This window comes from Sorex araneus, chromosome X, assembly GCF_027595985.1.
Source record: "Sorex araneus isolate mSorAra2 chromosome X, mSorAra2.pri, whole genome shotgun sequence".
NCBI classification, from domain to species: Eukaryota; Metazoa; Chordata; class Mammalia; order Eulipotyphla; family Soricidae; genus Sorex; species Sorex araneus.
In genome coordinates this window covers 9,496,297-9,512,145 of record NC_073313.1, presented here as the reverse complement: position 1 = coordinate 9,512,145, position 15,849 = coordinate 9,496,297, and the positions used below count along the sequence as shown (strand labels likewise).

Here is a 15,849-nt window from a genome sequence, read left to right as displayed (position 1 = left end):
GCAATCTAGTAGAAACAGAGATCAACAAATGGGACTACATTAAACTAAAAAGCTTCTGCACCGCAAAAGATACAGTGACCACAATACAAAGACTATCTACAGAATGAGAAAGGATATTTACACAATACCCATCAGATTAGGGGTTGATATCAATGGTATATAAAGCACTGGTTGAACTCTACAAGAAGAAAACATCCAACCCCATCAAAAAATGGGGCGAAGAAATGAACAGAAACTTTACCAAGGAAGAGATACGAGTGGCCAAAAGGCACATGAAAAAGTGCTCTACATCACTAATCATCAGGGAGATGCAGATCAAAACAACCATGAGATACCACCTCACACCACAGAGACTAGCACACATCCAAAAGAACAAAAGCAACCACTGTTGGAGAGGATGTGGGGAGAAAGGGACCCTTCTACACTGCTGGTGGGAATGCCGACTAGTTCAGGCCTTTTGGGAAACAATATGGACGATTCTCGAAAAACTAGAGGTTGAGCTCCCATTTGACCCAGCAATACCACTGCTGCGAATATATCCCAGAGAAGCAAAAAAGTATAGTCGAAATGACATCTGCACTTATATGTTCATCGCAGCACTGTTTACAATAGCCAGAATCTGGAAAAAACCCGAGTGCCCTAGAACAGATGACTGGTTGAAGAAACTTTGGTACATATACACAATGGAATACTATGCAGCTGTTAGAAAAAAGGAGGTCATGAATTTTGCATATAAGTGGATCGGCATGGAAAGTATCATGCTAAGTAAAATGAGTCAGAAAGATAAAGACAGACATAGAAAGATTGCACTCATCTGTGGAATATAGAATAACAGAGTAGGAGACTAACACCCAAGAATAGTAGAAATAAGTACCAGGAGGTTGACTCCATGGCTTGGAGGCTGGCCTCAAATTCTGGAGAGAGGACAACTCAGAGAAGGGATCACCAACTATAATGTGATCGGAGGCCATGAGGGGGAAGAGTGATGTGGGACGAATGCAGACTAGAGACTGAACACAGTGGCCGCTCAACACCTTTATTGCAAACCACAACACCTAATTAGAGAGAGAGAACAAAAGGGAATACCCTGCCACAGTGGCAGGGTGGGGCGGGGGGAGATGGGATTGAGGAGGGAAGGAGGAATGCTGGGTTTACTGGTGGTGGAGAATGGGCACTGGTGAAGGGATGGGTTCTCAAACTTTGTATGAGGGAAACATGAGCACAAAAATGTATGTCTGTAACTGTACCCTCAGGGTGATTCACAAATGAAAAATAAATAAATTTTAAAAAACTAAATAAAAAAATAAATAGTGTTTTGGGTGAACGAAGCCTGTCTTGGTGTATGATTTCAGTTTTGTTTGTATTTTGTGGTGGGGGAGAGGGGCCTTCTGGGCCACACCCAGTGGTGGTCAGGGACTGTGATCAGGGACCCTCTGTGGCTCCAGGGATGAATTTGGATTGGTTTCATGTAAGGCAAATTCCAAACTCCCGTCTGCGCTACCTCTCTGCCCAGGGTTTGTTTTTTCTTTTTCAGTTTTGTATTTCTTTGGTTTATTTTGGGGGGGGGGGGGTGCTGTTCATACCCAGTGAAGCTCAGGTGTTACTGCTGGCTCTGGACTCAGGAATTTCTCCTGGTGGTAATTAGGGGACCCCGTGGGATGCTGGGGATCAGATCCATGCAAGGCCCATGTCTGCGCCCCCCACCCCCCATCCCAGCTGCCCTCTTGGTAAGCACCTTTGTAAGTTGGGTTGTTGAAGTTTGGGTCTCTGGGTGTTGTTGACTGTGTGGCTTGGTTATTTATCCCTATCACTTTCAATAAAAATCGTGGCACTGAAGCGATAGTAGAGAGGGTAACCGGGAGAAGCCCTGAGCTGTGGGGCATTCACCCGCCACCCCCACAAAGGCCTGGGGCAGGGTGGGCAGCTGTGTGGCTTCTAGACTCCCAGTGTGCACAGGATCTCTGTGCCCTGGCTCTGCCCGTCTGCGTGAGCTCCCCTGTAGCCGGAGATGTGAGAGCAGCTGGGCGTCCGCTGGTGACATCTGCAGAGCAGGGTATGTCCCGGTGCCCCGAGAGCCGGTCCCCGCAGCTCCCTGTGTGAGCTCCACAGCCAGGTGTGAGGGCGACTGGTTACCATGACCACCACACACCGAAGCTGAGTGGGTGTGGGGGGGGACAGGGTGCGCATCACTGACTGACAACATTTTGTTTGGGGTGGGGGCTCTGCCTGGCATTGCTCAGCGCTTGCTCACAGCTCCGTGCTCGGGATCAGTCCTCATGGGCTGGGGGGACTCGAGGGGGCTGCCAGGGACTGAGCCCAGGCTGGTTGTGTGCACAGCCTGCGTGCCTTCCCTGCTGTGCTGTCGCTCTGGCCCCTAACCTGACATTTTGTTTTGTGGTTTGGCATCATCGCTAGGGGACCCCTGGGCCAATGCGCCCGCTCAGTGTCGGAGGCCACTCCTGGTGGAGCTTTGGGGGTAGGGACCAATCACTGCTGGAATTCCAACTGGACTACCTGCACGCAAAGCACGTCCTGCCCTCCCCACCCCTCCGGCCGCAGCATGACAGATTTTAACAGCCAGGGAGATTGGGCCCTTGTGCAGAGGCACAGGCACAGCTTGGGCCAGGATGCACATTTGCACCCAGCGCCAACAGTGCCCCTGACAAGCTGTGCTGGGGTGCAGAGAGGCACCTGCACGTGAGAGATGGACTGGGTGGGACAAGCAGTGGATGGCCCCGGGTGGAATTCCAGGGCAGCAAGTGGATGAAACGGGAGTCCCGGCACTGGGCCCACGAAGCTGACTGCAGTGCCCCCGGCCTCTCTGCTGGCGCTCCCTGGGACAGCTGGTGGCTGACACACAGGCATGGTGAGGTGGGCGTGGGGGCCGGCCCTGAGCAGCAAGCCCCACGCTGGTGTCACTTGGGGGCGGCGACGGTGGTGGCCCTGGGCATCTAACAAGAGTCCAGCCTTCCAGGCCGACAGTGTGTCACCGAGCACTGTCCTTGGAGCCTCGACTGCGTTTCTCCCGAGGAGGCAGAGCCCGCGCTGGGGCAGCATCGTCTGCCTGACGTCATCGTGGGACGAGGAACTAAAGGGGGTGCGTGATGCTGAGATGGCCCCGGGCCCCTGCACAGTCCCAGTGTGTGTCCAAGGTGCTCATGTGGTATCTGCAGGCCGGGGGCCTTGTCTGTGTCTGGCCTTGGTGGGTTTCTCCAAGGCAGGGCCCGGGACTGTGCCCAGGAGCAGCGCGGGGCGGCTGAGAGGCAGATTCAGGCTGGTGGTGGAGGGAACAGAGAGAGCACGCAACGGGGAGGGCGCTGGCCTTGCCCACGGCCCAGCTGGGTTCCATCCCTGGCATCCAATATGGTTCTCCAGGCATGGCCAGGAGTGGTTCCTGACCCAACCAGAGCGTCAGCGGGTGTGGCCCCGAACACCCGGTCAAGAGGGAAACGGGCTGGGGAAGGGCAGCAGAGCAGCGCGGCTCAGCCCCGGTGTTGCTCCTGTTTGCCCCGGTGCAGAGCTAGGACATGGCGAGGTGCGCTGCCCCTGGGCGGTCCTGCTGCTGTCTCCGTGTGCCAGAGGCGGGCATGCTCAGGAGGCCCTGGGGGAGGGTGGGTAGCGGGGGCTGCTCCCGGAGACTGGGTTTGTGTGAGTCTGGATGGCACCCGGGGTTGCTTCAGCCTGTGTACGCTTCCCCTCAGAATCCAGCTGATGCCTGGAACTCCTGCATGCCCCCCCTTCCCCCGCCCCGGGGAGCCTGTGACAGGTCGGCAGGGTTCTGAGGCGCCCCGCCTAGCAACGGAATCCTGCAGTCCTCGCAGGCGAAGGCGGCAAAATGGGCAGAGCAGAGCGTTATACTCAGGCCAGACTCGGCATGAAGTCCAGGAAGAGGTCGGACTCGGCCCGGCGCAGGGCGCTGCGCACCATGGGGACGGCCCTGAGGAAGAGGTGAGTGGGGCGCGGCTGCCCAGCGAACCAGGCTCTCAGCTTCCTCCCCGGGGGTCCCCAGATCCCGGGGTGCTCATGAGGCCTGGGCAAGGGGCAGCTGGCAGACGGGGACTGGGGGCGGGGACCCTCACCTCCAGCCCCCAAGACAGAGTTGACCGTTTCCCCGCCGAGCTGACTGGAACTAGCAGCTGCTGACCTCGGTGCCCAGCCAACCCGCGTCCCCCGTCCCATTTATGCCCCCCTTCTCTTGCCCACTGCAGCCCTCCCACACACAGCACTCCGCCATGTCTGCTGTCTGTCTGTGACTTCACTTCCCCCAACACACCGTCAGGAAGAGCCCAGCCTGGCCCACTTCATCCGGACTGCCTGTCCTTTGAGGCCCCCCACCATTGCCCCCGGAACAGGAGGGCCCGGAAAATCCCATTCTTGCCACAGCCCCAAGGCCCTTGTTCATGGCCCCACCTGGGGAGAAGCCACTGGTGCTGGCGTGAGTGCTGGTGCGGTAGCTGCCCTGGGCAGTGCCCCGGGGGTGAGATGGTTACACGTGTGTGTGCGTGCGTGTGTATATATCCATGTGTGTCTCTGTGTCTGTGTGCATGTGTGTGTGTGCATCTGTGTCTCTGTGTGTCTGTGTCTGTGTTCGTTTCTTTGTATGCGTTCATTTGTGTCTGTGTGTGTACATCTGTGTCTGTGTCTCTGTGCATTTATGTCCATCTGTGTGGGTATCTGTGTGTCTGTGTCTGTGTGCGTTTGTGTGTGTGCATCTGTGTCTCTGTGTCTGTGTCTGTGTGCGTTTGTGTGTGTGCATCTGTGTCTCTGTGTGTCTGTGTCTGTGTGCGTTTGTGTGTGTGTGTTCATGTGTTTCTGTTTGTGTACGCGTCTCTCTCTGTGTCTGTGTGCATTTATATGTGTGCATTCGTGTGTATCTGTGTGTCTTTTTGTATCCATGTGTGTGTCTGTTTGGGTGTGTGTGCGTCTGTGCTTGTGCCTTTGTATCTGTGCGTTAGTGTGTGTGCATGCTTGTGTGTGTGCATCTGTGTCTGTGTCTCTGTGCATTTATGTGTGTGCATCTGTGTGTGTATCTGTGTGCTGTGTCTGTGTGTCCTTGTGTATGTGCATCCATGTGTGTGTGCATCCGTGTGTGTTTGTTTACATGTGTGTGCATCTGTGTGTGTCCCTTTGTATCTGTGCGTTTGTGTGTGCATTCGTGTGTGTGCATCCATATGTATGTGTGCATCCATTTGTATGTCCATGTGTGTGTCTGTGTCTGTGTGAATTTGTGTGTGCTCATCTGTGTCTGTGTGTGTTTGTGTATCTGTGTCTGTGTGCGTTTGTGTGTGTGCATCCGTGTGTGTATCTGTGTGTCTGTGTGTGTGTCCCCGTCTGTGTGTTTGTGTCTGTGTGCGTGTGTGTGTGCGCGTTCATGTGTTTCTGTGTATGTGCGTGTCTCTGTCTGTGTCTGTGTGCATTTATGTGTGTGCATCCGTATGTGTATCTATGTGTTTTTGTGTGTGTCCATGAGAGTACATCCGTGTGTGTGTTTCCGTGTGTGTGCGTCTGTGCGTGTGCCTTTGTATCTGTGTGTTAGTGTGTGTGCATGCTTGTGTGTGTGCATCTGTATTTGTGTGTGTGTCTGTGTGTCTGTGTCCCTGTGTGTATGTGTTTGTGTCTGTGTGCATGTGTGTCTGCATCTGTGTATTTGCCTGTGTGTCTGTGTCTGGGTGTTTGTGTGTGAATCCGTGTATTTATGCTGTGTGCGTTCGTTTGTGTCTGTGTGTGTGCATCTGTGTCTGTGTCTCTGTGCATTTATGTCCATCTGTGTGTGTATCTGTGTGTCTGTGTGTCTTAGTGTGTGTGTGTCCATGTGTGTGTGCATCCGTGTGTGTTTGTCTGTTTGCGTGTGTGTGCATCTGTGTGTCCCTTTGTATCTGTGCGTTTGTGTGTGTGCATTTGTGTGTGTACATCCATATGTATGTGTGCGTCCGTGTGTGTGTCCGTTTCTGTATCTGTGTCTGTGTGAGTTTGTGTGTGCGCATCTGTGTCTGTGTGTGTCTGTGTATCTGTGTCTGTGTGCGTTTGTGTGTGTTAGTGTGAGTCTGTGTCTGTGTGTGTGCATCAGTGTCTCTGCATTTATGTTTGTCATCCGTGTGTGTATCTGTGTGTCTGTGTCTGTGTGTGTCCCCATGTGTGTGTTTGTGTCTGTGTGCGTGTGTGTGTTCATGTATTTGCCTTTGTGTCTGTGTCTGGGTGTGTGCGTGTGTGTGTACATCCGTGTATTTATGCTGTGTGCATCCGTGTGTGTGTGTGTGTGTGTGTTTGGGCACTGTTGCCCAGCACAGCTCACAGCTGACACTCTCTCCCCCCGGCACGGGGGGTGCAGGTTGGATGGCTGTTATGTGGTCCCTACCCACTGCCACGGTCATGTCGGGCCGGTGGGGTGAGAGAGAAGACACCCAAGCCCCCATCGCGGGCAGCGAGGGGTCACACAGGGGTGGAGTTGGTATCACCCGTGTCCCCCGTCGCATCCCCCAATTGCTCTGGGCTGAGTGGCCAGTTCCTTTGACCTTAGTGGGTGTGCCAGTGTGCCCCGAACCCCACCCAGCTGAGGGCTTCTCGGCACGACTGCCTGCGCCCAACAGCCTGCTCGTGCTCTCAGCACACTGGAAGGTGGCGAGCAGCGAAGGGGAGGGAGGGGGTGAAGCCCAGTGGGGCCAGACTCCTGTCTTGCATCTGTTTTCTGGGACTGCCAGGACCCATTTCCCCAGCCTGCCCAGAACCCAGGAGCGGCCTGATGTTGCCACCTTGTGGACCGTGGGCAAACTACACCTTCAGGAGCGAGGAGCATCCTCCCATCCCTGAACCCAGAAAATAGCCTACCCTGAGGGCTTCTATTGTGTCCCAGAGAATTCTGCTCTGCACGTGTGGTCCTTCACGTGAACATTGAACCCAGGTGTTTGGAGGGACACTGGGAGGCTGGAAAGTGTCCTAATGACCGCTGCAAGATTATTGTAACGGTTTGTAACATTTGGGGTTTTCATCTGTTTTGTTTGGGGGCCACACCCTGTAGTGCCCAGGGCTTACTCCTGGCTCAGTGCCCAGGGATCCCTCCTGGTGGGGCTTGGGGGACCCTATGGTGCTGGGGATCGAACCTGGACTGGTCACAGGCAAGGCCAACCGTACTTTGACCGAATTTTTAAAAGAATTTAAATAGAAAGAGCCTTGATTAACATACTTACTGGTACTTGGCTTTTACTCATATAATATTTCTTTAGTTTACTTTTAATTTTTATTTATTTCTTGAATCACTGTGAAATACACAAAGTTGTTTATGACAGATGCAAATATCCTCAGGAAAACCCTAGCACACATAATCCAATGACTCATCAAAAATTCATAGTCCATGACCAAGTAGGATTCATCCTGGGGATGCAAGGATGGTTTAACACTCACAAGTCAATCAGCATAATACAAAGTATCAATAAAAGATGAATAAGAGAAAAGATAAAAGCCATATGATCATATCAATAGATGCAGAGAGAGATCATTTAACAAGATCCAGCATCCGTTCATGATAAAAACTATCAATAAAATGGGAATTGAAAGAGCTTTCTCAGTTTAGTTAAAGCCATCTAGGGCTCCATTAGCCAGTATAGTCAAAAGCTTTCCTCTTGAGTCACAGTATTATTCTCAATGGGAAGAAAATAAAAGCCTTCCTCTAAGGGACAAGACAAGGATGCCCACTCTCGACACTCCTGTTCAGTCTAGCACTGGAAGTTCTTGCCATAGCAGTTTGGCAAGAAAAAGATATTAAGGGCACCCAGATAGGAAAGGAAGTGGTCAAGCTATCACTCTTTGCAGATGACATGATGTTCTACTTTAAAAATCCTACAGACTACAAAAAAAGAAGCTCCTAGACACAATTGGATTGTATAGTCAAGTGGCAGGCCACAAAATAAACAATTCTTCAAAGTAGAGAGATAGTAAGAAAGAAATTGTCATAGAGGCAAGGGGTGCAGTGGGGGGTGGGATGGGGGTGGCAGGAGGGGTACTGAGAACGTTGGTGGTGGAAAAAGTACACTGGTAGAGAGATGGTGTTCGATCTTTGTATGACTGAACTCAATCATGAAAGTTTGGTAACTATATCTCAGGGGGATCCAATGAAAACAAAGTTCATGGTCAGGTTTCTGCCCTATAAAGTTCCAACACTGTCCCTTCGCCAGGGTACATTTCTCACCACCAATGTCCCCAGCTCCCCTTCCTAAGCAACACCAATCCCTATTCCAACACCAATCCCACCAGCAGTCTCAAACTTCCCTCCACCAGTGCTCCATCCGCCCCTGCCTCCCCACCCTGCCCGCCACCTTGACAGGCCCGTGACAAAGTTCAGTGGTTGCAGCTTAGATCTCTTGTGTTCAGTGTTGCTGAGTCTGAGGTTTGGCCGTGTGGCTGTACCCCTCACCCCTGTCACCAGGATCACCGAAGCCCTCAGCCCTGTTCCCCAGGACTTCCTTTATCATTTATTCCTTCCCCCTCTAGATTTCTTTCCTTCCCTGCCCTTTTCCTCCCTGTGCTCCGGACTCAGGGTGACGTAGGCATCTCCCCACCCTTGACTGCATTGCGTTCTGTCACCCAGTGGTTCTTTATACCACAGAGAAGTGAGGTCACCTGTGTCTGGCTTCTTCTGGCTGACGTCACTCAACATGAGATCTTCCAGTTCCAAGCAGGTTGCAGCAAATTGCCTGAGTTCATTGTTCCTTGCAGCTGCGTAGTACTCCATGGTGTCTATAGAGCACATCTTTAGATTCATTCATCTGTTACTGGACACCTAGGCTGACTCCATATCTAAGATAATGTACTGGTGTGTATATGTCCTCTTCTTTTTTCTTTTTGGGTCATACCCTTTGTTGCACAGGGGTTACTCCTGGCTCTGCACTCAGGAATGACTGCTGGCGGTGCTTAGGAACCATATAGGATGCTGGGATTCAAACCCAGGTTGGCCATGTGCAAGGCAAACGCCTACCCGCTGTGCTATTGCTCCAGCCCCCATATGTCCTTTTGAAAGAGTGTTTCTATGCCCTGGGGGTAGATGCCCCAAAGCCGTATTGCTGGTCATATGTCAGCTTAATTCTGAGTTTACTGAGAACTCTTCACACTGTTTTCACAGGGGTTGGACCAGACAACAGTTCCACCAGCAGTGGAGGAGAGCTCTTTTCCCACCACATCCCCACCAGCATAGATTGTTCCTACTATTCTTTGTTTGTTTGTTTAGTAATCATCGATCCTTTATTTCTCTCTTATCATAGCTGTGACTATGCATAGCACGACATAGCTATGACATAGCATAGCATACTGGAGCGATAGCACAGCTGGTAGGGTGTTTGCCTTGCATGAGACCGACCCGGGTTTGATTCTTCCGCCCCACTCGGAGAGCCCGGCAAGCTACCAAGAGTATCCTGTCCTCACGGCGTAGCCTGGCAAGCTACCCGTGGCATATCCCATATGCCAAAACCGGTAACCACAAGTCTCACAATGGAGACGTTACTGGTGCCTGCTAGAGCAAATTGGTGAAAAACGGGACTACAGTGCTCCAACATAGCTATGTAGAAACAGTGAAGGGTGGGAGTACACAGAATTTGGGTTGAACATCATCGTAACAATAAACAGATGTAAAGCCCCTCCTTCAGGGGAAGTTTTTCTAGGAGACTAACTCAAGAACAAAATATCACCTGGGAGTTCAACACTCAAGATTCCCAGGAGATCCGCTCAAGGATTCTATCTAAGAGCATATTGCTTTCTCCTTTCCTTAGCTAGTCTTTCATTCAAATAAACAATCATTACATAGATTTCTTAGAATATTTCTAGTCATTTTGTATGAACACAGTAAGAGATATATTAAGCTTCAAAAGTGGCTCTTCCTGGGGACGTCTGGCTACATTCCCCAGACTACAGTATAGTAGGCCAGTTTAGTCTTTCTTAATCCCAGCGGGATTGGATGTCCCCAGGGGAAGCCATATGTCATTGTGGCATCAAAAAGGGACAAGCTAAGCACCATGAGAAGTTTAATAAGTTAAGAGCCCGGTCATGGAACAAACTCTGTCATGACCGCAAAAGATACTGGCCATTACTATCTGGGGGAAGGTACTAGTAATGGCCAGTATCTTCCACCCTTATTTTGTCGAGCTGTTTGTTTGTTTGTTTGCATCATGAATGAATGTTGGATATCATCAAAAGCTTTCTCTCCTTCAGTTGATTTGATCAGGCTCCTTCTTTTATTGATGTGGTGTATCGTGTCCACTGATTTGCATATGATGAACCACCCTTGCATCCCAGGTATGAATCACACTTGATCAGGGTGGATAATATTTTACAATATATTGTTGGATTTCCTTGGCTATATTTTCAAGATTTTTGCATGGATGTTCATCAGGGAGATTGGTTTGAAATTGTCTTTTCTGGAAGTGTCTGTTTCCTTTGGGTGTTTGTGTTATGTTAGCAAGATAGTAGGTGTTAGGAAGGATGTTTCGAAGACCTTAGGGAGTCTAGGCAGTGAAGTCACCAGTGAAACTGTCTGGACCAGGACTTTTGTTTTTGGGGAGATTCTTAATTACTGCTTTAATTTCTTTACTTGGGATTGGCCTGTTTAGGCTTTCTACTTCCTCTTCATTCAACTTTGGGAGAATATGTGACTCTAAAAATCTATCCATTTCTTAAGATTCTCCAGCTCTAAAGTTGTTCATAGAGAACTGTCATTATATTTTGAATTTTCAAAAGTCCGTTTTTTTACCAAAAAAAAGAGAAAGATCTTTTGAGGTTTGTATTTAGTTTGTTGATTTGGGCTTTTTTCTTCTTTCTTAACATAAGGCCTGCATTGCTATGTATTTTGTATTGCAGCTTTTGCTGTAACCCATAGATTCTGGTAGCTTGTGTCTTCATTGTCAAAATATAATGACAATGTCAGGAAAAGTTTGTATTCTTCCTTGATTTCTTGTTTGATTGAATGATTGTTTAGCAGTGTTTTGTTCAGCTTCCAAGTGTTGGAAGTTTTCCCCATCTTCTGTGGTTTATTTCTACTACATGGCATTATGGTCTGAGAAAGTACTCTGTAAAATTTCTATATTCGTAGGCTCCTTAAAGACTATGATCCTCGAGGGCTACTAATCACTTTTGGCACCCAGCGGTTTCTTGCAGAAATGCATCTAGACTGTGAACTGAGCTACAACCCCGGGTCACCCGGGGAGGGGTAAGGTTTTTCTCTCTCGGCCTTGTCTTTTGGTGACTTCTGGCAGAAATCTCTCTGGACTTAATTGCTAAAATATCAGAAATCATATATTGTTCACTCTCAGCAATGGAAAACAAAATTATCAAATTATGCCTTTCCAGCAGGTTTGATTTTGGGGAAAAATTCTAAATGATAATAGGGAGTCCACTATTGAAATATTGAATGTAGTCAAAGTATAGAGAGAGTAAAGTGAATATCATTAGCCACTCAGGAGTGGGGGTGTCAGAACGGGAGTGTATTAGGTTCTTGGTGGTGGAACATGTGCAATGGTGAAGGGATGGGGGTTTGATCATTATATGACTGAAACTTAAACCTGAAAGCTTTGTAACTTTTTTCATGGTGATTCAATAAAATAAATATTAAATGAATAAAATAATTAACCTTCCATTGAAAAAAATTTCCTGTTTATAACTGTGTCCTGGTGGGGTAAGAAAGTACCAATTTTATGTCATTAGATATTATGTTTTGAGTAGGATTCCTTTGTGCTAAGTTAGTTTAAGGTGATTGGATTTTAATTGAGAGCGTAATAATGTCTACCTTTTTAAAACCCAATTATCTAAAATCATACTTGCTTCCCTTATGCTTTTGCCTTCATATTCAATCCAAGAATAAAAATCGAAGCATCTCACCAACAAAGAATTTCTATATTTGTAAATTTATGTATGTCTGAGTTTTGCACTAACAGGGAATCTATCCTGGATAATAATCTATGGACACAAGAGAAGAATGTGTATCCTATTTGGGGGATTAAGACCCCTGTATATGTCCAACAGTTCTTTTAGGCCCTTATCTAAATCTCCGGTCTCTTTACTAATATTCCAACTAGATGATCTGTGTAGGGTGAAAGTGGAGTGCTGAAGTCTCCCACCACTCTTGTGTTTCTGACAATGTGTTTCTTTAGGTTTGTGAGCCTTCCTGGGCCTTCATTTGCTACATAAATGTAGACGACAGTATTATTTTGGTCTCTTGTCCCCTTAACAATAAGTAGTGTCCACCACTGTCTCTGAATACTTCCTTTATATTGAATGGAATTCGGTCTCATAGAAGTATGGCTGAACCAGCTTTTTCTGTCCCTCATCTCCAATGAACTTGTATGAGTGTTTTTCATCCTTTCACTCTGAATCTGTATTTATCCTGTGTGTTTAGGTGTTTCCTGTAGGAAGCAAATGAATGCATTTTCTTTCCTGATCCATCCAGCTACTCTATAACTCATTATAGGGAAGTTTAGTCCATGGACATCGAGAGAGATTAATGATAGGTAGGACTGTACTGCCACTTTTGTGAATGTGTGTGTGGAAGGAATCAAGTTGTTTTTGCAATTCCTATATTGCAAACCAAAATACCCCAAAGAGTAGAGAGACCAAAAGGGAATGCCCTGCCACAGAGGCGGGGTGGGGTGGGGAGAAATGTGGGGGAGTGGTGGGTGGGATGCTAGGACCATTGGTGGTAGAAAATGGGCACTGTTGGAAGGATGGGTACTCGATCATTTTATGACTGAAATGTAAGCACGAAAGTTTGTAAGTCTCTAAATGTACCTCACAGTGATTCCTGTATACATTTAAAATATTTTATAAAGTTTCTGTGCCCTTAAGATGCTATTTCAGTGGTCATGAGAGTGAATAAGTAATCTCATTTGCATAGAGGGTTATTATGGAGGCATTTGAGGCCAAATGTCAAAGCAGACAACCCTTGGAGTTGGTGAAGTTCAAAGGGTGAAATTGTCTTCCAGTTGTCTTTCAAGTTGGTTGGAAGGGGGAAATTGTAGTCTGAGTCTGAGAGATTAGGGTTGACTAACCAGGGGTCTTCCTTGGTCCAGAGGACCCAGGGAGTGGTCATGAGGCACGGGACACTGGGCAGGAAGAGGATAGGAACCCTTGACACACCTGGATGACTGAAGAGGCCAGCATCAGCATTATGGGACAGTAGGGGCACGTGCAGGGTAGGAGAGCTGGGTGCAGGGGACTTCCTCTGTCCACGTGATGTACGGAGAGGTCAGAGTGCCAGGGCAGTGGGATGGGAAGAGGGTAAGAGCCCTCCTTGTTTGGGGGCTGGAGCACAGTGGGTAAAATGGTTCTATCTTAGCACAGGGTCTTTATCTGAGGATTTACTATGCTGTTCATCAAGAGTTGAGCCTTCTGTGTTATTGGTTTCATTTGTTGAGTTTTCTTGACATCCAGGTTACCTTCCTATCTACTGTGGTGAGCTCCTACTGGAATTTCAGTCCTGTGCAATTTGAATGTGTCCAGACATTTCAAAATATGTAGAACTGGGATGAGTCTGCAGAGATCCTTAGTGGAGCCGTGGAGTGAGGTCCTTTGGCGTGGTGGCAGCTGTGGGGTGCAAGTGTGGCTAGCGGGTCATGCGAAAGTGTCCAGACAGGGACAGGACTCGGCCAGCCCCAGTCCTGAGAGTACCCACAAGTTTTCAGTGGGCGGTGGGTGGGAAATGGGGCAGGAAACAGAACTGGTATGCCCGTGAATTCACCTGCTTGGCTTACATCTCCCTGGAGATTTAGTAACGCTGAAGAGTGGGGCTGATGAGTGGGTCAGCATGGTGGCACGTGAGAGGACGGCCTGACTGCTGGGCTTCTGGAAAGGTGGGGCATGGGTGGTACGTTTATTTCTTATACTGAGTCTGCAGGCTGCAGAGCCTGGGTTCTAGCTCAGAGAGTTATCTCTCTCTCTTTCTCACTCCTTTCTCACCCTTTCCTCTCTCATCGTGGCTGCATGGTCTTTTGCTTGGCCCCAGACCACAGCACTCAGGTTGTACACACTAGCCTTTTTTTTTCTGAAGTGGAAAACGTGCTTTGCAGAGGACCAGGAGTTTCCGCTGTAAGCTAGGCAGGCGTGGAGCGCCAACATTAGCCTGTGTTAGCTGGGTAGTGCGGATATTTGCCGTGGGCCAGACCTGGAACCCAGGCAGAGGCCTGAATGCTGGGGTTCCTCCCTGCCCTTCCATCCTGCCGTGCCCCGGAAAGGAACCAACCATGCACCAGGGCCACGAACACAGAGCACCCTTGACAAGACCGAGCTGTGTGTGAACAGTGGCAGGCAGCTTCGTGGGGGCTTCCGGTGACCTCCTGAGCGTTGCCCAGGAGCTCTGTGTCTCAGGTACAGTGGACGTGGTGTCCATGCCAACAGTTTTAGTATTACACAGAGGCCATGAGGTTGCGCTTCACCATGTGGCCACGTGAGGACACTGATATGGTGCCTTTGGCCCAGTGCCCTGAAGTGCAGCCCGCTGTGTGGAGGGTCGGTGCGGGTGGAGGTTGGGGGCAAGTGTTGTCCCTGGCTCTTGGCGTGTTGTTGGGATGAGATGCCCAAGACAGAGGGTGAGGGTCCAGCGTCTCTGCAGGCCCGTGACTTGGATGTTCCACGCCCATTCTGGCCTCACCCCATCCCTGTGCCGGAGCTCTTTCTCTCTCTCTGCACAACACCATTGATTGCAGCAATTACAAAGGAGTTAGGATATAGAATCAGCCAGTGTCCAACAGCAGATAAGTGGATACTGAAGGAGAGGTATATACACACAATGGAATACCATGCAATTGCAAGAAACAATGCCTTAAGATAAAAGTTAATTAAAAAATCAGATAGTGACCTGCTACTAAAAAATAAAAAAGTTTGTAAAGAATAAAGTTTTTTTTTAATTTTTTATAGAGAATCACCATGAGGTACAGTTACAGACTTATAAACTTTCATGTTTACATTTCAGTCATCCAATGATCAAGTACCCACCACTCCACCAGTGCCCATTCTCCACCACCAATGGTCCCAGCATCCCTTCCACAACTCCCACCTCATCCTCCCCCACCCCACCCTGCCTCTGAGGCAAGGCATTCCCTTTTACTCTCTTTCCTTTGGTGTGTTGTGGTTTGCAATAGAGGCATTGGGTGGCCATTGTGTTTGATCTATAGTCTACCTTTGGCACGCATCTCCAGACCCAAGCGGCTCCTCCAAACACCCTTTACTTGGTGTGGAACTCTCTCTCTCTCTCTCTCTCTTGCAGGCCCTGGAAGACTCCCGGACTGTGGAACACGCGGGTCCACCACAGCAACCTGCATGTGGCAAGCTTTGCTCTGCTCACTGTTGGCTTGATCATGTGCACCGCAGCCGTGGGCTTCGCCGAGTGGCGGATATGGCACATGAGCAGTCCCCAAGGCCTGGCCCTCGTGGGCATATGGAAAGTCTGCATCTACCAAGTGCCGCGCACCCGCGTCGCACCTTTCTGCCACAGCTATCCGTTCTTCGACAGTTACCTCCCTCCTTCACTTCAGAGAGTCCAGTACCTCCTGCTCCTCGGCGTTATTCTGGGGTACCTGGGAAAGGTCGCCCTCATCATGGCTCTCCGGAATGTGTTCATGGCGAAGACGTCCAAGACGAAGGATTATTTTCTGATGTCCGGGTTTCTGTGCACCGTCGCGAGCATCTGTGTTGTCCTGACTGTCATCTACACGTACCAAGCCGTAAGCAGCGAGCAGGGCATTGACTTCCCATCGTCGTTTTCAATGCCCTCCAGGCCCGACTCACAGGAACTCGGCACTGCGCCTTTGGTAGCATCCCTGGGAGCCACCATGATGTTCCTGAGTGGTTTGTTTTCCCTTTTCCACAAACTCCCCTGAG

At 49.4% G+C, this 15,849-nt stretch overlaps 1 protein-coding gene across 1 annotated transcript; it reads left to right on the top strand.

Moving 5' to 3' along the window:
* Nucleotides 1-3,874: 3,874 nt before the first annotated feature.
* LOC129399629 (claudin-34-like) lies at nt 3,875-15,848 on the top strand. Its single transcript, XM_055120054.1, has 2 exons — nt 3,875-3,948; nt 15,236-15,848. The coding sequence occupies exons 1-2, from the start codon at nt 3,875-3,877 to the stop codon at nt 15,846-15,848; spliced, it is 687 nt and encodes a 228-aa protein (XP_054976029.1).
* The last annotated feature ends 1 nt before the right edge of the window (nt 15,849 follows it).